The 26676-nt window shown below is 42.2% G+C and overlaps 1 protein-coding gene across 4 annotated transcripts in view; it reads right to left on the minus strand.

Moving 5' to 3' along the window:
* ABLIM3 (actin binding LIM protein family member 3) overlaps positions 1-26676 on the minus strand; it is a 231599-nt gene that overhangs the window by 22624 nt on the left and 182299 nt on the right. The window contains exons 5-13 of one of the 4 annotated variants that reach the window (XM_073575207.1): positions 25041-25167; positions 19116-19209; positions 17045-17132; positions 11572-11630; positions 7664-7735; positions 5521-5676; positions 2862-2991; positions 2066-2164; positions 91-141 (exon numbers count right to left, since the gene is read on the minus strand). In XM_073575207.1, coding sequence (XP_073431308.1) covers positions 91-141; positions 2066-2164; positions 2862-2991; positions 5521-5676; positions 7664-7735; positions 11572-11630; positions 17045-17132; positions 19116-19209; positions 25041-25167 — 876 coding nt within the window. The remainder of the gene's footprint in view (positions 1-90; positions 142-2065; positions 2165-2861; positions 2992-5520; positions 5677-7663; positions 7736-11571; positions 11631-17044; positions 17133-19115; positions 19210-25040; positions 25168-26676) is intronic. The other 3 variants (XM_073575206.1, XM_073575204.1, XM_073575205.1) reach the window with 3 other exon arrangements.

Here is a 26676-nt window from a genome sequence, read left to right on the forward strand (position 1 = left end):
GCCATATATGTAGAGAGTGCATCAATGACTAAGCACTGCAATGCAAGGGATACGGCAAGGTGTAGCATGCATAAAGGGACTACATAGTACCATGACGCTTATAGATGGGAGGCTTCCGATATATGTTACTTTCTGCGGCAGCTGTGAGGAGAGAGGAAAAGGAAGACGGAAAGAGGGAGGAAAAAGACAGGAGGAAAAGTGAAAGAGGGAGTGTACAGGATAGAGGGGGAGTTCAGGAGACACCATCACAAGAGACAGAGGCGTGACAAGACAACAGGGAGAAGCCAAGATGAGTTAGAGGAAAATCGGGAGTAAGATGACACAAGAACAATGTTCAATCAAGGATTTCTGTCTGATCATAAAGTTACAGGGAAATGTGACAGTTCTATTGTGAAGGTAAGAATGAAGAAGTTGTGAAGGTAGTGGTACTGTGCTGGAAGGAAACGTCAAGACCATAGGCCAACAGGCTTATGTGATATCTATCCATGTTAGCTAAAGGGTTGTATTAAACAAGAAAATACTGTGGAACTGAATCACTCTTGTCCAGGGGATGAGTCTAGTACTTGTAGCTCAGCCCAATTCAATTCAATGGCACTGGGCTTCACTACTAATTACAGCCCTTGGACTAGAATGACTTTTTTCTTCCAATTATTTATATAATTTTTTTCTGGCAACTAAACCCATACAATCTATACTACATGTATGATTTTTATTGGTGCTCAGTCCCCTACCTACCTGTAACTTATGCAACGTTTTAGGGGTGACCGGCTCCCTTTTATAGCTATACTGTTTACAGAAACTTGTCATTTGTGTTTTAATCTTCAGATTATGATCACTCTTTAGTTATACAACCCCATTTCCAAAAAAGTTGGGACACTGTGTAAAATGTAAAGAAATCAAGAATGTAAAGATTTGGAAATGTCTTATGGCCATATTTTATTCACTACAGGATATAAAACGCAACAGAAAGTGTAAGTTGGGCATTTTTCCATTTTATTTGAAAGAACTAACAAATTATAGAACTTAATGGCAGGAACATATCCTAAACAATTTGGGACACAGTTACCAAAAGGCTCAGGAACTCTTCCAGAAATCATTGATGGCGAACACAGTTCACCATGCAATCCACAAATGAAAGTTAAAGATCTGTCATGCATAGAAGAAGCCATATATCAACACAATCGAGACACACTGCTGTCTTCTCTCAATTAAGAAGGACAGAAGTAAAATATAAAACTATATATATCTATATAGACTTGAAATTATTAATGGAAATCATGGACGCCGTCCCCTGTGACCTCAAGAGGAGATGGACCATCCAACTTGTTATCAGTGCAGGGTTCAAAAGCCTGCATCACTGATGGTATGGGGTTGTATTAGTGCCTATGGGGTGGGCAGCTTACACATCTTGAAAGGCGCTATCAATGCTGAGCAGTATATAAAGGTCTTAGAACACATATGTTCCCTTCCCTACAATGTCTTTCCATTCACAGAAGGCCTTTCATTTTTCAGCAAGGGGCATGCTAAACCACATACTGCATCCATCACAACAGCATGGCTTCACAGAAGAAGAGTTTGGGTGATGAACCGGCCGCCTGTAGTCCAGACCTTTCACTAACAGTAAACATTTGGCATATTATGAAATGAAAAATTCACCAAAAAAGTACCAGGAACCTGGACCAAGAACTGTTGAGAGGTTACAATCCTACATCAGACAAGAATGGTAGAACACTCTTCTCCCAATTGGTCGCCACACTTACCACATGTACGGTATACCATCAGGGAGTGTGTTGTAAAAAAAAGAGGGGATACTACACAATGATAGATATGGCTCTGTACCAATTTTGATTTACTTTTTTCAAATGAAATGGAAAATGTCTGACATTCACCTTCTGATATGTGTCCTATGTTCTGCTGTGAATAAAATATGGCTACAAGAGATTTCCTAACCGTTGCACTCCTGTTTTCTTTACATTTTGCACAGCATCCCAACTTTTTTGGAATTGGGGTTGCGTGTAATCTCTTGTGATTTTTTTATTTTTCAGATAACCCCTTTGCTTCCTACCTGGTATGTGAAAATGTCGAGGAGCTTGGTAAAGGGCTGGTGTGGAACAACGTACATCTACCTGGCTATAGTAAGGAGAGTTACGACCACTCTCTGTGCCTGAAACAAGTTAGGTGAATGTGGATTGAAAGGCAGAAAGAATGGATAAGCATCAAAGGGCAACGAGAGTGATTTGAAAAAGCAAGAAGAAAGAGGACACACAGTGAGAAATAAGAAAAGAAAAAAGACAAAGCAGAAATAGTGAGATGTTGAGAATCAGTGGGACGTCATAGTCAAGATGGAATGGTTCTGTTGACTCCATATACTATGGAGGCATATACTACAGTATGTGTATAGGGAGTTATGTCCTTTATCTATGGATTATATAAAGCTAAAATGATGCAGTTTTACTGACACAGAATCATTGATAACAAGAAATCAGGGATGGTACAAGTATATATAGCCCTGTTTAATATTCAGACAGTGAAATATATTTGATTAAAATTATTGCCAATTGTTCTTAGAGTGACGAGTCTATCGTGCTCTTAGTGGTTTGCAGTGTAAATTCTAATATCTAAGGACAAGTCTGGTGTAGGTTTATTTATTGAACAGTAGACTTGACCACCCTATAGTTTTGTCAAGGGAAACCTTGGCATCTCCACAATAAGGTCCCAGGATCATCTATCAACTAGCGATAATATAGATAAGGATGCAGCAGAGGGACAGCTAAGAAAATGAAGTGATCATCTATTGGTGAAACTAGAACAAATAGTTTAGCAGTAGATGAGGGTACAATATATGGAGAGGGAAGGCTTACCTGACATGTAGTAATGCTGGGGAGATCGTGGCATGGTAAGAGAGATGTCTCGATGGCTATACAGTGGAGAATCAATATATCCTGGGCTTGATGACCTTCTCTGACGAAGATCCATTCCTTCATAGATATCCTTTGGAAAGTACGAAAAAAATAGTCTCAGCTTGATAAAGATATAGATGAATGCTGATAAGATGAAGGGAAATAGACCTTAAAGGGTGGTCCAAAGGTGAAAGTACATTTCATTCTAAATCCTTACCTATTAGATGCCATAACCTAAACTATTTTCTTATAAATGTGTTTTAAAAATTCCCTACCATTTCCTAACTACACTATATTATTGTTTGTCTATTTTTTTCTACTTCCTGTCTGATGATGATTCATTTCAGAATCCCAGTGCTTCCTGGGCTACTCAAACGAAGCATCATCAAAGTATGGGCCAAAGGCTGCGGTCACTGTCACATCCTCTGCCCGTTCCCTTAACGAAGCGTCATCAATGACACTCGTTTCTGAGGTGAAGCTGGTCTCTGCTCTGTTCCTGTGCAGAGGCTATGACAATGACCACAACCTCTGTCCCCTGCTCTGATGATGTTTCACCTTTAGACCACCCCTTTAATGTTTGGTATTCCCAATGAATAGTCAACCCCAGTCTCAGATAATTTTTGGTCAGTAGGTGAGTATGTACTGTAAATGTTACAAATCAAGAATATATGATCATGCATTATCTTGAAAAGGACCTCTGAGCTTTCCTGACTATTTTACTTAATGGTTGTACTAACAATTCTAGACCATCATTTCTTAGAACTCTTCACTGCGCCAATCCTGTTATTCCTCTTTACAATTAATGGAGAAATTGAAAATTGTGATTTACTAGTTGCGTCTGTCTGCCTACTATTGCTTTCTTTTCATTTTTTCTTCCTTGCTTTATTCAATACAACCAATGAACAATGAAAACTGTCTGTGCAGACTCCCAGCGGGTGGGTTTATGCCACATGGCACAAGTTTTTGGATTCTTTAAACCCCAGCATCTCTCTCTGTGCCCTTATATTGTTTTTTCCTGATGAAGGAGTTTGCTCAACTCAGAAAAGCGCAGATTAATAAAACTGCTCTTTGTTCAACACCATCATCACCATTGGATATCTTCTTGACCAGCAGCGCAGATTTATCCATATAGCCCTCTCTACTATTGCATTGTGCTTCTATGCTGACACTGTTCAATCAGTGCTGCGAAGGTCAGACTGGCCTGATGAAGGCGAAAGCCGAAACGCACGTCGGGGTGGACGCCACTCGATTAAAGGAGCTCCTCTAATAGTGTAAGTCTGCTGTCTATATTATCCCCTTACACCATGGCCCTCACCAATAAGGTGCCTTCATACAAATGACTATGTTAATATGAGCACTGTCTCACATATATCGTCCCCTATACTTTTGTACTTGCAACATATGATTTGTTTCTAATTGCTGGGATAGGCACTTACTTATTGCACTTGCACCTTACTTATTATTACTACAGTAATTACAACTGTTTTGCTCCAGCTATACACTTTATTATACCTTTCTGTTTATGGTTATTCCCATCATATGATACTAGCCCAATTGGTACAGAAAGGTCTAATATATTTAATATATTTTTTCCGTGTGTGCGTCCGTTTTATTTATCTTTATATCTATGTGTATTTTTAAAGGATAGCTTTTATCATTGTTTTGCTACCCCTGTTGCTACCTGTTTCTTATAAAGCAGTTGTTGTTTCCATTACATTGTGTATGGGGACTATCCGGGTCGGTTTTTCTTCTCCTCCCCTTTCTCAAGGTCAGACTGGGTCACAACTTTTAGACAAGAGAAATGGTAACACCCATTTGTTAATTTCTTCATAAATATTTAGGAGGAATAGCAAAGGAATGGCATAATTCTGAGTTATAAGAAAAGGTGTCAGAAAATTGGTGTTTCATGGTATTATGAAACAGACATGACAGGAGTGATAACATGCCCTCTTTATCACAACACCATGTTCTTTATGATAATTATATTACTAGGGCAGTAGTATGAAACATTACCATAATAATTAATAGCAACAGTATGGCTTCATTCACAGTACTTTTACATTTTGAGTTTAAAGATCTGTCACCAGATCAAAAATGGTCAGTTTTTACTTGTTATATTACCACTACCCTGCTGAATATTTCTTTTTTGCTTTTTAATTCAACCATACAATTCCAGAAAAAAATGGGCCTATTTATTAAGTGGTAATTTTTAGTCTTTACCAGGAGGTCGTTGTTCACTGGATCCTCTGGGGTGTGTCTTCTGGCTGCTCTGCAAAATTACTCTGTGAGCACTGCCCCCTTGACACAGACCATAAAAATTAGTGCTAAATTAAAAGACCCATACCTCTTGATCCATATAGCGAATTAAAAAAAAAAACGGAATACTTATTGGAGCTGTGGGAATAAAATAAGGCAAAAACTGTCTACTTTTGACCTGGTGACAGGTCCCTTTTACCTCCAACATGTTTCTATAATAAAGCTATGGCTACAGCACATGCTAAACTTTGTAGTTAAGGTAAGGACTGGGAGAAGTTAAGGACATTGCAATTGACAATGGTGTGCAGGGGGGATTATTTGGCAGTGAGCTGCATCAGCAGGCTAAGTCATAATGTTATTTTACCTCCCCATAGCTGTATCTCTCCAGCATCTCATCCGACGTGTATCTGCTATAAGGCTCGTAAGAAATGAGGTCAGGGCGCTGCACTGCGTAGATTGCTTTAATCTTAGGGAGAGCAGCTAAGTCCTTGTAATTTAGAATCTCATTGTTTACTTTAGCCTGAGAGAAAAGGAGAAGGAGAAGGGAGAAAAAAAGAACAGGTGACAAGAGCCCATATTTATCGAGAGGATTATTCTCCCGACACCATATGACCCATTTCCTTCAATGAGTCATGAAGATGCTTTATGGAAGAACACAGCTCACAAATATGGCTGAAAGGGTTAACAAGGCGTATCACACATAAGCTAGGGAAAAGCATGCATGAAGGAAAAGTATTTCTATTGGAATGCACGTGACATCGCTTTTTAGGGTGCAGACAAAGGGCACACCAAGATGGGAACGCAATGCTCGGACTGGCCGCGGCTCTCCTCCCGACCCAAGCGTGACAGTTGCTTAGAAATATATGAAGCTGTCACCCCTGAGTGAGGAGAGCTGCTTGCCAGTCCGAAGATTGCGTTTCGATCTCGGTCCGATTTATACTGTCCTCTGACTGCGTCCTTAGGGGGACACATTTTGTCTTAGGTTAGACATAAAGATCTACAAGAGAGAATTATTTGTATATTATGTACCTACACAATTAGTGTCTAGTACTGGCCTTGGATGATACATTTTGTTGGTTGATTCCAATGGTTTTGGTGGGATCTGCCAACATTATGTCTGTGGACAATTGAAAATTTATAGCTGATAAAGCAAACAAGATTGGAACAAGTTGAATTTTTCCTGTGCTTCAGTTTCACTACCAAGGAACGTGGTGCCAGATATACCTGGTAGCTGTGTATCAGCAGTACTGGGCATGTGCTACCACAGCAAATATTTCCATAACCATGTTCATAGACTGTTTAATGTGCGATGGTCATGAGAGCACTATAAGTAAAAGCTCATTCTCACGTCGGTGATTTTCTCATATGCATAAACCGGTCCAAGCTTCATCAGAGTTTGGTCGGTGTGGCAGTTTTTACCATAAGAGTTTGGTCAGTTTTCTTAAATGAAAAAAAAAGAAGTTTCTCAAACTTCCCATAATAAATGGTCCATAAAAAAGAATGAACAGAACGTGGATGGCATCCGCGTGTTGTCCGATTTTTGCTAGGACCCGTACACTTGAATTGACGAGTTTGATCCGAGACTTGGATGAGAATCAGGTATGATTCTGTGATTTTGTACAGATTAATCGGTCTGCACAAATACCCCATAGACTATAATAAGTATAAGGTCTAACCATGAAAACCATGGATAGAACACATACAAGAATAACTCATGTCTGAATCAACCCATACTAGAGAAAAGCCACCAATTGATTGATGTCATTACTTGCTAAATCCTCTCATGACAGTGGCATTTTAGAGCTATATTGTAACCCCATATTGGCATGGATTTGTATTCTAGGGTGAATGGAATTTTTCTTGTATCCATGATATGACAATGTGCAGTTAGGTAGTCAGTCATCAATCTGATAGAGGGGGTGAAGAGGAGTCAGCTCACATGATGGTCTGCACACAACATCTTTTTCAGGCAGTATGCTACTTAACCCCACTAAATAAGGGCTAAATAAGCCCTAAAAGATTGCACATTTATATGTAGAAATGACTAATAGTGCCTTCTCATCTTGTCTTAACTGCTTCGAGGTTTCCAAAGACTCAAAGAGGCTAAAAGAAGTGTAATGAAAACTCTTTACACAACTTCCACTTGGAAGCCACTCATAGTATGGAGTGAAAAAAAAAAAAATGTCACAAAAAGTGACCAAAAAGACACTTCAGGAAACACCAGCGTTTTTTATCCTGAGGCGTCCTCTGCTTGAAGAACTCAGGAGGTATGCACAAGACGTTATGTGCACATTCCCTAACCCGACTCAATCTTCTCAATATTGACATGCCTGGTTCTAGTGGTAAAGTGGGAGCAGGCAGAGTCGTTATCGATATGCAAATGAAATGCAGTAAATAGGACACATAGGGCATGATACTTGTGCCATGTGTGTTATTTACACATCTCGTTGACAGCCTGCCAAAACTACACAAAATGGATATCGGTAATGTAATTGCAAGTCACTTACGCAGATAACCCGATTGGGCGAGCCAATGCTGGATCCTGGTGGGGAAATTGAGGTTTCAGAAGCTCTTCTGTACTGTGAACACAAGCAAAGAATACATAATAAGTCTGAGCAAGGAGTCAAATTATGAAATGGAAAATGTATATATTTCAATTTACTACCAATGTAACACAATCTCCCAAGCCTAACCCAATCTAAAGGCTCAGTCCTTATCAATGTAAGCATTTCAGTATTAAATCACAATGGGATCCTTCTTCCTTGGTGTACTTGTACCTAGAAGACTGACATAAAAGCCATCCTTAGAAGCTAGCCTTCCTTTTCGATCATATAAATGAGCAAATTATGAAGTTAGTAAGAATTTGGATTTGTTTGCTGAAATGATTGATGAATGTTTACCACTCATCTGTAGAATATCCAGCCTGGTTCCCCTGATAAGGAATGTCTTTGCTCTTGAATTTTCAGCCGCTGCCAAACAAGACGTTATTTTCTCTATAAAGTATGTTAGATCCCGCATGGAAAGCACAACTGCACTATACAGTGACTATGGACTATGTACACAGTCTGGTTTCTTTTGTAGGATCCTTAGTATACCTCTAATGGCAGGACACTGCTGCGAAGGCAAACAACAATGACATTGGCTGAGGAGGTAATAACCTCAGGAACATGTGGGTTTCTACATGGAACTAGCGTGAAAGTAAAATGGGGTCTATTCCTCAAAACAGTGGTACAGGATGTGAGAAACTGAAGTCCCTCTGAAACGAAGACGGCAAATTATTTTCTCTACGTCTTGGTTAATGCGGCTACCGCCAGGAGTTGATTGCAGTGATCAGAATCCAATTATGCCAAACACATAACATGAAGAACTAAATGAGATGTGACGTTCTTCTCTACTTGAGCTGAGACACCCGGTCTCCTCTAGTGTCCTTGGGAAGGTGGTTTCCGTAAAGAGGATGCTCGTAAGATGTACAGTATCTTCAAGATCACACATCTGCTTCCTGGTTTTGCCTCTGCAAGATGGGTGGAGCGCATGGGCAGTAAGACTGGATCTAGCAGGGCGAGCAGGCTGTGGAGGACATATCCTGCAACCTGCTCTTTTCCTACGCAACCGGCCAACCTGAGACTGCAGAAGTGGCAGATAACCTAGGCAACGAGCTGTACACTATGAAATTAAACATAGAACAGAGAGGATATTTAATAAGGGGTAAATAGGTAAGTGGTTTGTTTTTTTACAAACACTTTACCATTTTACCTATTTCTGAACTTGAGACAACCACACAATTAATACAAATAATCATGTGGTTCAGCAACAAAAAAAAAGAGAAAAATAAAATTATTCTCAATGCAAATAATTGTGAAGATTTTTGCTCAAATGGGAGAAGGTGCCCTCTGATGTTTGCGGCATGAGGGTAATCTGGGGACTACACATACATGCTGCAGTATCCTTCACGAGACCTATAACACTGCAGGAGATACCTCAACACGCAGGAGCAAAATCGGAGAATGAACTGTCCTTCATCACTGTCCTCCTCTCTAGCCAGTTTTGTTGTTTCATCCTACAGTCTGGTTAGATGAGCAATTAGTGCTGAGAGGGTAATGTTTCCATTGTACACTTCTATAGGGTTTCACTATGCGTTTCCGTCCTGCTTCTGACAATGCTGAAATAGATGCAGCTCCTCAGTTATTGTGCACAGCAGTAAACGCTGTCTGTGGTTATTCCGTTAGCTCAGTTTAGAGAGACAAGACACAAGGATCATTTTATGGTGTGCTGCTACATCGCACCATAATGTAGGTCAATGGGGTCGTATTACCATCTGTAGGGTACTGTTTTTTTTAGGGTTGGAATCAGTTCATTTAAAAAAACATGGCTACAACTGTGAAATTTGTTTTTCTATTTATTGTGAATAAATCAACAAATAGGACAAAATAACTGAAAACGTCAGTGGGCATAACTATTCACCCCCCTGAAGTCAGCACTTTGTAGAGCCTCATTTTGCGGCAATTACAGCTGCAAGTCGCTTTGGATAAGTCTCTATCAGCTTTCACATTTCGCAACTGGGATTATTGCCCATTCCTCAAGGTAAAACTGCTCCCTCTCCTTCAAGTTAGATGGTTTCCTCTGATGAACAGCAATCTGACCCCAAATTCTCAATTGGATTAAGGTTTGGGCTTTGACTAGGACACTCCAAAACATTTACATAATTTCTCCTTAAACCAATCGAGTGTTGCTTTAGCAGCATGCTATGGGTCATTGTCTCAAATCACTGCCTGACAGACCCTTCAACTCGTACCATTTTCCCTGTCCCTGCTGCTGAAAAACATCCCCACAGCATGATGCTGCCACCACCATGTTTCACTGTGGGGATGGTGTTCTTGGGGTGATGAGCTGTGTTTCTTTGGCACCAGACATAGTGTTTACCTTGGTGGCCAAAAAGTTCAATTTTCATCTCATATTACTACAGCACCTTTCTCCATACATTTGGGAAGTCTCCCACAATTTTTTTTTGGCCAACTCAAAAACAAGCTTTACAATTTTTGTGTAAGTAAAGGCTAATTTCTGCCTACTCTTCCATTAAAGGTCTCTTCTATGGAGTGTACGGCTTATTGTAGTTGTATGGACAGATACTCAGTCTCTGCTTAGGAACCAAGCGGCTCCTTCAGGGTTACCGTTGGTCTCTGTGCTGCCTCTCTGTTAATGCACACCTTGCCAGGGAAGAGTTTTGGTGAGCGGCCCACTCTTCGCTGGTTTGTTGTGGTACCATGTTCTTTCCATTTGATAATGGATTTGATTGTGCTCTTTGGGATCATCAGAGATTGGGATATTTTTTTAGAACCCAACCCCTCAACATCTTTGTATCTTACTTGTCTTGAGATCTCCTTGGTCTTCATGGTGTTGTTTGGTTGCTTAATGGTGTTGCAGCCTCTGTGGCCTTTCAGAAAAGGTGTATATAGGTGGCTACACAGACATAATGTTCTGCTTAGGACTGTTTCACACATCGGTTTTTGTCCATCAGTCAAAATCCGCCGTTTTGCAAAAAAAACGGATCCGCCATTTTTTTCCCCATTGAGTTGCATTACCGGCGGATCTCGACGGATGGCCATCCGTTGGATCGTTTTTTTTGCGGATGCGCCAAAATTTTGACGTCCGCTGACATGCCCGAACGGACCATGCAACGTTTTTTAGGGCGGCAGGATCCGCACTTCTCACTGCGCATGGCGGAAAGACTTCACTCAGCCGGAAATTTAACCCTAAACTTTGTTCTGGCGGCTGGAAAATTCTCTCTCTCGCTCTCTCTCGCAGTGGTTCCTTTAAAATTCTTCCTTCCACGGATCCGTTAAAATAACGGTCCGGTGACAAACGTTGTGGTCAGTTCAGGAATGGATCCGCTATCCGCCATTTTAGCGGATTTTGACTGAACACAAAAACTGATGTGTGAAACAGGCCTTATCTGTTGATTTGGTTTATTTTCCTTACAGCAATGCATGGACTTATGAAACCAAAAAGTTGTATCAAGAGTCTAATATGCAAAGTTGCTGTTTCTTTATGGTTGTTTGGACATGTGCATATGTACTACTTCGCTACATACATATGTGTATATGTTGTTTCATGGTTAATAAACGAATTAAAAGAAAAAAAGCGGATTGTGCACGGATGGCATCTGCGTAAGTGTTTTTCACAGAACCATAGATGTGCATTGGCCGAAAATAAGCGGATATGGCTCCATGTGGTCCACATGGACACACAGACTGTCTGAAAACACGGACATGTGAAGACCACCATAGGTTATAATGGGTACATGTGGTATACGTGAAAAAAACGGATGCTACACGTCCCCGAAACATGCACGTGTTTAGGAGGCTTTAAGGAATGTGAACAACACCAATTACTATATGGCTGATTAAAGTCCACTCACTTTTAGCTTTTTCTCTGCCCGGGCCGCCTGCTTACAGATTGGATGCCATACTTCAGAGCCTAGAGAAAATAGAAATGACTACTTAATAGGAATATTGCCACGTAATTAGAAGTAGATTATTAAACGGGTAAAAAAAGAAATGAGATGACAGTAAACGAGATGAAGTGGAGCGTACGATCAGATGCTGCTTTCAGCGCTATCCTTGATCCACACACTGAAAACACATTTCCACAGATCACTGGTACTTAATGGGATAGTGGGAACACGCAGCAGTATTTGAAGGTCACCTTCAGCGTGACGGAGGCTCTCTAGGGAATCCTTGATAATAGCTCTGTCTGAATTCTTTGTTCTTCTGGCACTCAAGGCGAGATGGGGATTTACATTTCTAAAAAACCACTGACGGTATACGGTGCCCTGCAACTACAGCATAGTACGAGGTGCCGCAGCAGCCTTTACAAATGGGAAAGCGGAGTTAATAGAAATCTGGCATACATCACAGCCAGCAGATGGAGGAAATGTGGGGTGCAGCCAAAGTTGAGCAACCCACATACAAGTATGGGGAATTCGGAATGATAAGCAGATTTCTAGACCTGGGGGGGCGCGTTCAGGCTGCAGCGCTCTAACACATGTTACAGCCATATTTAGATTAGCTTATATTGTTATTGCAGTATTATCAGCATTTTTTAAGATAAGCAATACATTTTTTTTTACATTATTTTCTTTGATAACTAATCTTTTTTTTTTAAATGCAATTTTCAGGAACTTTGCAGCACATTACACCAAACAATACTACAGCTAAGAAATCACTGCCGGCCAGAAGAGGGCGCCATCGATCTCGATTTTCCCAATGTGAGCTGGGGTTGGGAAATTATGTGAGGTGATGTAATCCGAAATATATTGTGCAGCACGAGGTCCGCCGTTATAGGGAATGAGCACCTTTGTGCGCGGATTTCTGGTATGGCATTGAGAGATAGCAGTAATGGAGTCCAGGAGCTGCGGGCACTCGCTGATGACTAGAGCTGCCGTGTGTACGGCCACGTTCTCACGTTCAGTATTTGGTCAGTATTTTACCTCAGTATGTGTAAGCCAAACCAGGAGTGGGTGATAAATCCAGAAGCGGTGGCGGGTTTCTATTAGACTTTTCCTATGATCGCTCCACACCTGGTTTTGGCTTACACATACTGAGGTAAAATACTGACCAAATACTGAACGTGTGAATGTGGCCTAAGGCTATGTGCACACACTGCGGATAAAACCGCAGGTAAAATGACCTGCGGATTGGCCTGTGGTTTATCACCTCTACAATGGAGGAGATGGTAAACCGCAGCAGAATCCGCAGGAAAGAACTGACATGTCATTTCAAAACCGCAGCTTTTCCGCAGTTAAAAATCCGCAGCATGTGCACAGAAAATTGTAAATCCCATAGGATAACATGCTGCTGTACACTGTCTGCAGAACTGCTGCGGCCAAAACCGCAGTGGAACCGCAGCGTGTGCACATAGCCTAAGAGACCACAGTGCCATGCTGTGTAGTGGTTCACCTAAGAGCCAAGGGACCCACAGTTCTAGCAAATGGCTGTCAAAACCCTCACCTCTCACATGCTATTTTATGCCATATATCAATGGCCTGACACAATTTTAATATTTACAGCCCACCTTTTTTTCCAGGAATCTAGGGTTTGTATTTAACACTTTTCATACATTTTACAGGGCATCTCCACCTTTCCTTTAATTTGGGAAAAGATGGTAAAATTTCACTGTGTCCAGGTAAACAACACAGAAATCCCCACCATAGCCATTACAGCTGTGGAGACCACATTCTAGTCACAGTTGTCCGGCAATTACTGTGGACACAGACAGAAGGGGGCCCCTGTGCGATCACAGTACATGGGCCCTTTGCAATCCAATAGTTCATCATAATGCACACATCCATCTGTTTTGGAGGTGGAAATAGGCCCCCTTACCTCTTGGGCCTCAGGTTGCACCAATGATATATCTGCCCATGGCTTGCAGGTGACGTCATTATCTGTGAAGCCCGGTAGAGCAACCCCCACGCCCGTCAATGAACCACCGTAGTGAAATGTAATACACTGAATGGCTATGCTCCTGTAATGAGCACTGAGTGATGACTGCAGTCAGCGAGCTCACCAGGGACCTTGTAGGGTTTCTCTGACTACAGGACCTGATGGACCTTGCACAATGCTCTACTCACAGAGCTCTAGTGATGCTGATCAGATCTTCCGGATATAAGAGAGCCGCCCTTAGATGTTTGTGCAGTGACCGTTATATCACTGGGCCAAGAACATATTCTCTTATTAAATACATAATTTATATTTTTCTGTATTTTTCAATAATATAAGGTACATACAAATGGAGATTGAAACCATTCCGTTATATTTTTCTCAGTTTTGATTTATACAAAGAATACATGTTGCAAATCTAAAGGATGGTGGCTTAGAGGGGTTGCACTGTGAAAACAAGTTATCACGTTTGCATAGGATAAGCGATAAGTAATTTATCGGCGAGTGTCTGACAACTGGAAACCACATCGATCGGCAGAACGGGGCACTTTTATCCCCTTTATAATGGCAGAACGTATGCTTTACCGATCTTCCATTCATTACCTAGGGCTGCACTCGGCATTTCCCAGCAGCCCCATAGAGAATGAATAGAGCACCGATTGGGCGTCTACGCCACTATCTCCTGACTGCAATGTCTGACTGATCGGAAGTCAGAGGTAACAGTCACAAACTCTCAATGCAAGTCTAAGAGATCAAGAATGAGGCTCTCATAGACTTGCACTGAAGTGATCTCTTGCTGCAGCTAACACAGAAGTGATCTGGCAGGTCACAACCTCTACAAGACCAATCTGATAACAGCATAAGAAGGGGGATGATAAGTATTAGGCCTCTTTCACACTTCAGTTTTTTGACGTCAGTCAAAATCCGCCACTTTTAGAAAAAAACGGAGCCGCCCATTTTTGGGCGGATCCGTTTTCTTCCCCCATTGATTTGCATTAGTGGCGGATTTTGACTGATGGTCGCCGTTGGGTCCGTTTTTTGACGGATCCGTGAGAATTTTAGCGGCTTCCGGGCGGACCAGACGGACACTGCAACGCTTCTTTTGTTTGACGGTCCGAAATTTTTAACTGCGCATGCCCGAAAGGTGAAAATCGTGAGCAGTTTTAACCATGTAATGCCATTCCTGGAGCCGCTAAAATGCTCTCTCTCGCTCTCACCTCACCGGAACTCGCTCACGAATATCGGCGACGACCTCGCGTGGAAGGCCGCGAGATGTGATCGCGGCGCCGGGAAGGCCACGAGATGAGATCACGGCGCTTGGAAGGCCGCGAGATGAGATCGCGGCGATTGGATGGCCGCGAGATGAGATCACGGCGACTGGATGGCCGCGAGATGAGATCGCGGCGACTGGATGGCCGCGAGATGAGATCGCGGCGACTGGATGACCGCGAGATGAGATCGCGGTGACTGGATGGCCGCGAGATGAGATCGCGGCTACTGGAAGGCCGCTGTCATTTTAAATCACTCCGCTTTCCATCTTCCACGGATCTGTACTCCAACGTGGTCCGCTGCCATCTGTACGTCAATTAACGGAGACGGATCAATTGCTGTTACCCTTTGGCGGATTTCAGCTGACCGCCGATGACGGAGGTATGAAAAAGGCCTTAGGCTAAGTGCAGGATCCTATCGTAACGTGGTAGCTGTGGCCGAGATACTTGTCTTTCATACAATGGCACTTGTCTTTCAAGATGGGGACCTGGCTGGGTGTGTGAGCTTGGTCCACGGGAGAGTTGCACCCATGCAGGCCGCATGATGCCAGTGACTTTGGTGTCCAGGTGTTGAGGAGGTCAATGAGGGAGACCACCAGACCACAATGAACAGTTTTTTACTGGACAGAAACTTGTAGGGAACAGTCTATAATAGACAGCATGTGCTTTATAACTTCACAGACTTTTCTTTTAGAACATGGAGCATCTTCATATTCATTTTCTGCTATCCTTCTCTAGGCCATTTGCCTCTGCCTCAGTTAGGCCTCTTTCACACATCAGTTTTTTAGAATCAGTCGCAATCCGTCAAAGTGTGCAAAAAACGGATCCTGCGCAGAATGTAAAAAACTGATGCACCCGATCCGTTTTTTGACGGATCCGTCGGAGCAGCAGCTGTAGGAATTTTAAAGGAATAGAATTCTGGAGAGAGAGAGAGAGAGAGAATTTTTCTGTGTGCCAGAATGGAAAAAGCAGCACATATCCTTAAAATCAGAATCCGGCGACGGATTCCGTCTTTTGACGAACAGTGACGGATCCTGCGCACACAGGCTTTTATTGCAGCCAACGACGGACGGCGCTGGATCCATCGCTGTCCGACTTTTAGACATACACAAAAAAGTTCCTTTATCTGTCGTCTCCACCAGACGGAGAACGATTTTCCGACTGATCTGTCGAACGACGGATGAAACAGGTGGCCATCCATCACAATCCGTCGCTAATACAAGTCTATGAGAAAAAAAACATCCGGTGGCATCAGTCGCTGAATCCGTTTTTTTCAAAAAATGACGGATTGTGACTGATGGCAAAAAACTGATATGTGATAGAGGTCTTAGCGTCTCTACCTTCAGCACCACCCAGCGCAGTACTTTGGGAGTCTCTCCGATCCCCGTACCACCGTCCAGTAAGTAAAAGTCTTATACTTCAACCCGCGGTTCTGCATCCTTCTTTCTCTTAGGCTGTTACTTAACTTCTCTACTTGCTGACGCCTTGGAACTACCACCTGGGGCACTTTCTTCGTCTCACATTCCCTATTTCTCCCTGACCCGTTACCTCTCTGTATTGCAAGCAAGGGGCTGTATTGCTAGGCATCCTGTCCCAGGACCCATCTCCGGTGCATCACTTTGTCCTCCTTTTACTTTTCCATTCTCTACTCTGGATCTCGCTATCTACTGCCTCAATCTCCACTCATGTCAGGGACACCCACGTCACGTGGCTCTGCTGACTAGTTAGACCATAGGTCTGCTTCTCTTCCACCCTGACCCTATCTGTCATCCTGACAGGAAATTGTCTCTGTCCCTTCTCTTTAGCCCCTCTCACTCTAGGCTAGTTACAGCTATTAACTCTAACTCTCCCTTACTGTCAGGCAGAATACAACATGGCTGCTAATAACCCATGTCACAATACATATTACACATGACAAAAATACATGTGTCTTCAAGTGGGAGCTTGGGTAGTATGTCCATCTCCTTACACATACTCCAGTACTGCAATAAAAAACAAATGCTACAGTACTTTAAGAAAGTTTTTGTACATGCAAAGAAAATTATTTTTAGGGAAAGCAATTGTTTTGTGACTGTTTCCATGACAACTGATGTAACTCAACTGATAAATGAATTAGTGAGCCAATCAGACTCACTGCTTATTCACAGGGGGACACTACCATGCCCCCATGCCCAATATATCCTACCTGTCAGGTACATTTCCTCTCCTTCTGAAAACATCTGCTGGCAACGTACACACCGGGCACATGTTGGGTGATAATGCTTGCCACCTGCCTGAAAAAATAAGATATTTATTCAGTGTTATCACATACCATAGGTATCCAAAAAGGACACGTCACACTGTAAAAAGAAAAGTTGCTATTCCTAAAAATAACAAGTGGGCTGTAATAGTGGCCCAAGTTATTGGACCCTCGCAGATCAGACATTGATGGCATGTGCTATTGTTATTAGATCTTTACATCTTTTTTTAAGTGCAACCCAGGTCATTGCAATAAGCAAAGCTTTATTAGACTGTGAAAGGAATTACCTTACAATGAAAAGTAGTTTGACCCCCCCAAAAAAAATCAGTAAAACACTCATATTAGACCCAATATTGATTTCTACAACCTTATTATCCATTACAGTATGTCCAAATCGCAGTGCCAAAAAATGCTGTTGCTTAAAGAATCTATCAGCACAATTTAGTAATGTAAAGTAGATTCATCGCCAAAATGGTGCTGTTATACTGATTAAATTGATTCCTTTAGTGAAGGAATCTGCTCTGTGGTTCTTGTTTAATCAACAGTTGAAGTTTTATTCTAATAATATTTGAGTGCACAACGACGGGACTGTGGATAAGGTCTTCTCCTCTTGCTCTGGCCATTTCGTCCACCTACAGTGCTTCAATGCAAGGTCAGTCATTTTTCAATGACCCACCTCCTGTTTGAAATTTCACACTGCCGCATTGGCGTGGGCGATGCGTGCGCAATTTGATTTAACCTCTGGTCTTCAAAAAAACAGCGCAGAAGCTGGCGCATGTGCAGATTGACATCTCGGCTCAATGACGTCTTCATTGAGCCAAGATCTCAATCTGTGCATGCGCCGTCCCCAACGCCATTTTATTGAAAACTAAAATCAGCCGTGATATTAAACTGCGCACATGCCGCCCACGCCTATGACAGCGGCGAAAATTTCACACAGGAGGTGGGTCACTGAAAAATCAGTGACCTGTCATTGAAACACTGGAGGCAGGCGGAGTGGCTGGAGTGGGAGAAGAAAACCCTACCCATAGTCCCGCTCTTGTGCACAGAAATATAATTAACCTTCAAATGCTGATTAAACAAGAACCACAGAACAGATTCCTTCACTAAAGGTATCACGTTAATCAGTACTGAAAAAAGCTAAGGGAACAATGTAAGCGCAATAGGGTTTTATGCATGTAACAATGTATAAATAAGGTTTTAATGCCCACCTGATGTGGTTGTATGAGACAAAACACTAGTAAGGTTTCAATATAGAATCTTTCCAGCTGATGCAGCTGCATGGGTTGGTAGATCCAGCATGGTATTGAGCTACTTGGAGATGTGGATAACCTGTACTGCTGGTAATGTGTCCACAAATAATTCCAATATGAGGTATAGAAGGTTTATTCTCAAAGCCTTTTGAAGTTCTCAGACATCTTCAGGAATATTAAAGATCTTTGTGGTTCTCCTGAAGAAGTTTGAGAACTTTGAAACGCGTTGAGAATAAACCGCACAGGTTGCACAGGTTATTCACATTTATGATTACCTCAATGTAATCAGTTTCACATCGACATTATGCCCTTGTCTTTACTTTACATTGCTAAATTGGGCTCACGACTTCTCTTTAAATGTCCTGGATTTCACCCTATGCATTGCAAAATATGAAAACTGCAGTAGAAATCTGAAGCATAATTTAAGATATTGTTAGTAAGACATCATACACAATGCTGGCACTGTAATATATAGCGGATTTTCCGTATAAAAAGTCCTCTACATATCCGTCCTGCAGGAACATACTCGAAGTGGCAAGCAAAGCAAGAACGCAAAACTTGGAGGCCGTCACTGTCCGGTGACAGCAAGGATTGCTGTAAGACATTGTGAATTATACGGCTGTGAAGCACTGAATAGTACAAAGTCCAAGGATGACATTACATCCAGCACACTGGACAAGTGCACATTACATGTCAGGATCAGGTTCTGCAGTTTGTTCACATGCACTAAGTGGCCCGGCTTGGGCCCGTCATAACTCCCATACCTCCAGGACTCTGCCGCTGATGTATTTGTTGCAAGTTTCACATTTAATCCCAAACTGAGCATGGTAATCGGATTCACAGTAAGGCACGCCGTCTCTGCAAGGCAAGAAGAAAGCGAGATGTGATAGAAAAGGTTTCATAAGGTCTAATTAGAGACTGGTGGTTACACACCGCGAGCGGGGGACACAGAAGCCTAGGGGGAGCTTGGCATTTGATAATTGCTAAGGGGGACAATTCTGTGTGCCTGTTTGCTCTTAAATACACCCAAAATACAGAAGGAAGGCTGCACAATAGGAGCGTAGCAATGCTGTATGGTTATTGTTAGCACAAGGCCAGACAGGAGAACCTCTTCTTCTTTCTGTATTGGCTAGTCACCCTGTTTAAAGGGATACCATATCGGCACATTAATTGTGGGAAAAACAGATGAGCCAAGCTCGGAATATACCGTACTAAGAGGAGTTTATTTATCTGGGCTCATATAGAGTCACAGCACTGTGACATGTAAAAGTTTGCGCACTCCTGGACAAAATTGGCTAAGTGCACACGTACCGGAACTCTCGCGGAAATTACCGCGAGAATTCCGGAATTCCAGTCCGCGGGAATTTAAAATGCGATTTTCCCGCGGACTGGAATTCCGGAATTAGCGTAATTAGCTTGCAAAATGCTAGAGTTTTCCAAGCGATCTGTAGCATCGCTTGGAGAACTGATTGACAGGTTGGTCACACTCGTCAAACATAGTGTTTGACAAGTGTGACCAACTTTTTACTACTGAGGCCGCCTATGCAGCATCAATAGTAAAAGATAGAATGTAAAAAAAAATAATAAATGGTGTTATTCTTACCCTCCGACGTCCCACGCATCCGTTCCCAGTAATCCTTTGCGAAAATGCCTGCGATGACGTCAGTTCTCGCGGGATCGCGACGTCTCGCGGTAATTCGCGATGACGTCGCGCGAATGACCGCGAGACTTCGCGATCCCGCGAGACCGGACGCCATCGCGGGCATTTTCGCAAAGGCTTACTGGGACCGGGAGCGTGGAGAGAGGCGGGAAGGCTGCGCGGGACGTCGGAGGGTGAGAATACAATATTTTTTATTTTTAAATTCTATTTTTTACAGGGATATGGTTCCCAAAGCCTGGAGGACTGTCTCCTCTCCTCCGGACCGTGGGTACCAATTGTTCTGCTTACTTTCCGCATGGTGTGCACAGCCACATGCGGGAAATAAGAGGAACAATGCATTCCTATGGGTGCGGGATCGCTGCGATTCCGCAAACTAATGAGCATGCTGCGGTTTTTACCGCAAAGCGATTCCACCTCGGTAAAAACCGCAGCATTAGCACAGCATTGCGGAATCCCATAGGAATGCATGGGATGCTTATTTTTCACGGCAAAATCACGCGGTTAAAACCGCCGCGGAAACGCGAAAAAAACGCCACGTGTGAACTCAGCCTCATTGTGAGCATTTATGCCGAACGTTTTGCACTGGTCCGTTTTCCTTTTTGTAATTTTTAAAATGTAAAAAATGACAATCTATATTTTTTGTTGCCTAAAATACAAAGGAAATGCGTCATTATTAACTTTAGCCCTTTTAGGGGTCATTTCATTTTCAACTGGCTTATTGGTAATAAAGGGTGGCCCTACGTTTACATGCCACTGTACTGATCTGGGACATCCATGACACTTCTCACTAATTTGCTGACAGTTGATGGCAGTTCTGTTGAGTGTTGGACACCGCTGAAGCCCAGATACTAGAAGCTTTCTGTCCACTTTTCTAGCAGTGTTCTGCTGTCTAGTAGAGCTGACACTGCGCTTATCTTTATAGCAGTGATATCTCTCACCCTGTCACTCAATATGTATTTTTCAATCCATACAAAGGTATTTCTTAAAGGATATGAACACCTTTGCAGGATTCAGTTTGCACAAAATGTGTACTTTTTTGGCTAAAAGTCATTTTTGCAGTAAGATCTTATTACAAATTTTGAACTGTAGAATGAGTCAACGGGGAAATCAGTCAGTGAGCTTATTCTGATAGAAGAGTCTCTAACAGTTCTAGTGCCGTGAAATATCTGCTAAGGTGATTTATATCCAATTAAAAGTTTAGCTTTGATTTTAGTAATGAATCAGCCTAGGTTCAGGCTTAGAGAAATATGAAGTACAGCCCACCCCCATCAAAAGAAGCTCAGTTATATATTAAACTGTTAATTTTGTGGGCTGCTATGGACATCGTTACCTAACGGCTACAGAAGCCAAACTCTCCCAATGTTTAGTAAAGCCTTATGCAATGTAAATACATATATATGCATTCAAGTAAAAAAAAAGGTTCCTAAAGATGTCATTATACTTCAAAGCAAGTCAGCCAAGCGGTCTAAGATGAGTTATACAGATCCAATATCAATGTAAAAGGGTTCTGTTGCTTTAGAGGGCTATTCCTATCTCATTTAGTGATGACTTATCAACTGGAAGCCACCATGAAGTGCTGCCACATTTAAAGAGAATCTGTGAGCAAGTTTTTGCTATGTATTTTGACAGCAGCATGATGTAGGGGCAGAGCACCTGATTCCAGTGATGTATCATTTAGTTTACTGAGTGCAGGAATTAGATAGCAGAATCACAGTTGTCTCTACTGCAGATTTAGGAGAGCTCAGATGTTGAGCTGTGTATAACATCACTGATTAGCAGGTTCCTATATATTCAGTAGATCATGACAGAGAGCTGCTAATCAGTGGTGGGAGTGGGGTTAGACTAGGAGGCATGAGGCAGCTTGTCCTTTAGTGATAATCTCCTGCATATTAAACACTGATTACAGTGAAACAGCAAAACCTAGTATGTGATACATTACTGGAATCAGGATCTCTTCCCCTACATCATGGTGCTCTCAGATTATAATATAGCAAAACCCTGGTGACAGATTCCCTTTACATTTATAGAGTTGAGTGCAGCTCCCAGCACCACACCACATGGCCTAGAGTGCCATTGTGTAGGAAACAACTAGAAGGGGTCTACAGGAGCACAGCCCAAAGGTTAAACCTGTTCCATATAGGCACAATATATGGACTTAATGGTTCAAGTAGCTAAACAAATGAATGCACCCCAGGTCACATGATCTGTAATTTACCACCATCTTTAATTTAGGGTACCTCTGGCCAAAAAATAAAAGACTGTGCCCATACTGTATGTGCCACAATTCTGTGCAGCCTTACTCTTGTGAATTATACTGTCTTTGCTCTAGATTTCTGAAACGAGAAGAATCCGTCTGACAGCTACAGACTTCAGTTATAATAGCGAAATGTAGGGCAAATTTCCAACCGAGATTTGGTCAGATCACACGACTGGATCTGGGTGGAAGACACCTACAAGTACCACATGCTGTTTAAGCGCAGCCCCAGCCAGGGACAGCAATATTTGTGGAGCTCCGAAAAAAGATTGTTCTTCTTCTTGTAGCTGTATGTAAATGATATTTTTATAGGATATATATCTATGCTTTGGAACAGTATAAAAAGTATCACATTTGTCTGCATAAGATACCTAATCTAGATTGGATGGGGCCCAATACAGAAGGTTCAATATAGAGATGATGGATTCTATACATATATGTATGCGTGTATAGCATCTTCTACATAGGGCCCCATCTAGTCTAAACTCAACCTAAATTAAAGGGTTTAGCCACTACTGGACAACCTCAGCTTAATCAATACAGGGCCATAATTAAAATAAAACCAATGGATACTTCCCTTTTGCAGCGGCTTTCTTTCCACAGTGTCAGTGCTGCTGTTCTTGAATGATTCCAGCTGTAACCAATGAGCAGCAGCTGTTTGACTTCACCTTTACTATTCGGTCAGCATGGACGTCTGTCCTGATTGACTTCACCTTTACTATTCCATCAGCGTGGACGTCCGCCCTGACTGACTTCACCTTTACTATTCCATCAGCGTGGACGTCCGCCCTGATTGACTTCACCTTTACTATTCCATCAGCGTGGACGTCCGCCCTGATTGACTTCACCTTTACTATTCCATCAGCGTGGACGTCTGCCCTGATTGACTTCACCTTTACTATTCCATCAGCGTGGACGTCCGCCCTGATCAAACACTGATGAGCTGCAGCCAAAGTACACCCATTCGTTTGTGAAGCAGGCATGGGACAAAACAATGTCATGTCACCCACCAGGAACAGCGGCTAAACAGCACTACTGCAGTAGGTGAATATCCACTGGTTTATTTTACATCCTGAACCGATTAAGTTGACCAGTAGAGGAGAACCCCTTTAAAGGGAATCTGTCAGTCTGATAAACCCTCCTAAGCTGTCTATATGAGCATGTAGGTCATAGGAAGCTGAATAATATGATATCTGTGATCCGATATCTTATTCAGAAGAAATCCATGTTTTACATATATGTAAGTTAAGATCTATGGGGCCGGATATAGATCTCCCTGAGAATCTGATGCCAAAGCTTATTTTAAATGAAAGGGAGGGGTTACTAGTGTGAGACATATAATGACCGACAGTCTGCTGTTTTGATCTACATCTCACAATGGTAACATCCCATTTAAAATAAGCACTGGGAGCAAAGTCATGCAGCTCTAACTGGCCCATAGATCTTAGCAGCTCATTTACATAGTTAGACAAATGTGGATTTCTCTGGAATAAGTTATCAGAACACAGTTATAATTTTATTTAGCTTTCTAGGACCTACATGCCCATATAGACTGTGTAGAAGGGTTGATCCGTGTGTCATCCGCAATGTGGTCTGAGTGACGTCAGTTTTTCTTGGTAGGTGTAGAAGAAGATTCCCTTTAAGTGTTTGAGCCAGACAAAAATCAATCTTTTTTGACTCTTCCAAAGTGTTGTACCATTTATTTGAGAAATTGATATCTCAGGAGAGAAGGAAACTTATCTTTCTACATGGATATCTGACATTTGATCTGGATTCATACCTTTACGTAATTTACTTTTGGTAAAGTATCAATGAGCTGTATATCCGTGTTTAATGTTTTATTGTACACTACTATGCAAATGAAGATAATGATGTCTTTGGAAGCAATTCGGGAAGCATTAAAGGAAATATACTAGAAAAAAAATGATAAATATCCAGAATATCCTGCTTCTATGGGTTAAAATATTATTCTTTGATGCTAACAGGCTGAAGTCTTAAGGGCCCGTCACACTAAGCGATATCGCTAGCAATATCGCTATAACGTCACTGGTTTTGTGATGTAGCAGCGATATTTCTAGCAATATCGCTATGTGTGATACTTACCTCCGACCGGCTCCCCCACTGGTTATCGCTGATCGCGCCAGAACGTCCTGAGCCGTTTCTCGTCGTCAGCTTCCTGCTGTGGCGACGAGCGATGCGTGGACGCGGGAGAGAGGACGTCCTCATCGCCTCGTCTGACAGGTAAGTAACGACCGCTGACCGCTGCGATGTCGCTGGTGAGATCTGCCTGTTTGGCAGCTCACTAGCGACCACTTAGCGATGCACCAGCGATCCTGACCGGGTCATATCGCTGGTCGGGATCACTGGTGCATCGCTAAGTGTGACAGTACCTTAAGGATGATCTAATGAAAGATTCTGATGATATTTCCTATTCAGATAAAGTTTTGACATTGAAAACTACTGTGAAAATATATATAAAAAAAATACATTCTACCTGACTTAAATAATGGCACATAATTGGCTGGTATTAGTGGGACAATAATATATTTGATATTGGATTGCATACATGGATTTAGCGAAAAACTGCACCTGGCCATGTTATCACGCTTTCCCAGTAATGCAGCCTCGGACTCTGGGCTTGAACCTATGTATTATCTTTTTTTTTTTTTTACATATTACATGCATTTTAAAGAAACGTTCACATGCTCTGCTGTGTGGGAAACCTAAGCTCACGGGCATCTATCATTTCACACGGTCTGATCATGTTGTACTCACTTGCTGATATACTCCCCAGTCAGGATGATGCCGCATGTCTGACACTTGAAGCAGCTGACGTGCCACTGTTTCTCTAGTGCCAAGAGTGACTGGCCATGTTTGATTTCTTCCTTACAGCCGGCACAATCTGCAATTTCAATGGCAAAACAAAATCGTGATGCACAAATAACCCTCAAGAGCGTCCTATTCTTAGGATCACAATGGAGAACAGGTTTGATTAATGACCATACCTTGCATCACACTATCATGCAAGCTTTAATTATTAACATTAGAAAAGCCATGACTGCACGCCTTAGAAATGTGCTCCCCTAATGCAGTATTTTTGGGCACTGGCAGACCATTGACAATGATGTATTAGCCATTCATTGCTTGCTCCCAGCACAGTGACACTGCTGTGTGATAACAAATGATTCATATTAATGCTCTTACTGCTCTGCATTGATACCATGAATTCTAGCTCTCATATATTTTGGCCAATATGTGTTTTCCAGATGGAAAATACTCGGCAGGTTTCCAGAAGGTACTGATACTGATTCTTCACCAGAGCACTAAATGTTGATTCATACCACATTTCTTGGATCTGCTGCTCCTGCAGAAACACAACTCTTCCCGACAAGGGTATGAAGTGTTGTTTCTCCACTCCCTTCGTCTCAGAAACAAATATATTCTCAAGGCTGAATGCCCCGAAGGTTTTCTTTTTGCGAATACAAGGCAATGTAAAATTCCATATATCTGGCAGGCATGCAAACATCACAGATCAGGTTACACGTTAGGTTTTTTCTGTCCGAGACAAGTATAGGCTCAAAGTTTTACCCTTTTCCACTTCATTTTTAGATATAAAACTGGGCAGAAAAAAAGTCCACATAGTGTTTTATTATTTTTTTTAATTAGAGGTGAACTCTAAAAGGCATACAACTATTAACTATCTATCTATCTATCTACGGTATCTATCTATCTATCTATCTCATATGTATCTATCTCATATCTATCTATCTATAGTGGTGTAATATATGTAAATAATTGTCAAATCGTATTACTGGCTTGTAAAACCTGTCTAGGTGTGAAGAAGCTGCTGTCCATGGTCCTGATTACTAGTTAGTCCACTTCAGCCCTATGCTGGACAGAGAGGTCTAGTTTAGTGAAAACATAAGGGCTCATTCAGGGGTCAGTATTTTCCAAAGTAGGAGAAAAACTGACCAGTTATTTTAGTCAGACTTTGATCAGAATTTGGTCAGAGTGTGGTCCGGGAATCATCAGTTTTTCTTGTACGTGTAGAAAAAAACGTTTCTCCACCTTGACCTTTCTGACAGCCCGTGAAAATTGGACCACAATCATGTGTCAACCAAGTGCAGTCCCGTTTTTCATTAACCCACTGTTAGGGATGGCGGAACGCACTAAATAATAAATAATAGTAAGTGTGTTCACCGCCCGGGGTCCACCGTGCAGAGGTGTTACACTGCTGCTATGTAATGGCAGACACACAATATGGCGGTATTGCGCGCGCGGGTTGAACGTCACCCGGTGTGCGCTGGGCGGACTCTGTTAATTCACAGAGACGCCAAGGCTTTAAACACAAATGCTGAGCCTGTTGAACTCACAGGTCTCAGCGGAATGCACACACGGTATATGGTCACAG

The sequence above is a fragment of the Dendrobates tinctorius genome, unplaced genomic scaffold, assembly GCF_039654945.1.
Source record: "Dendrobates tinctorius isolate UK_male_01 unplaced genomic scaffold, ASM3965494v1 ptg000043l, whole genome shotgun sequence".
Taxonomy (NCBI): domain Eukaryota; kingdom Metazoa; phylum Chordata; class Amphibia; order Anura; family Dendrobatidae; genus Dendrobates; species Dendrobates tinctorius.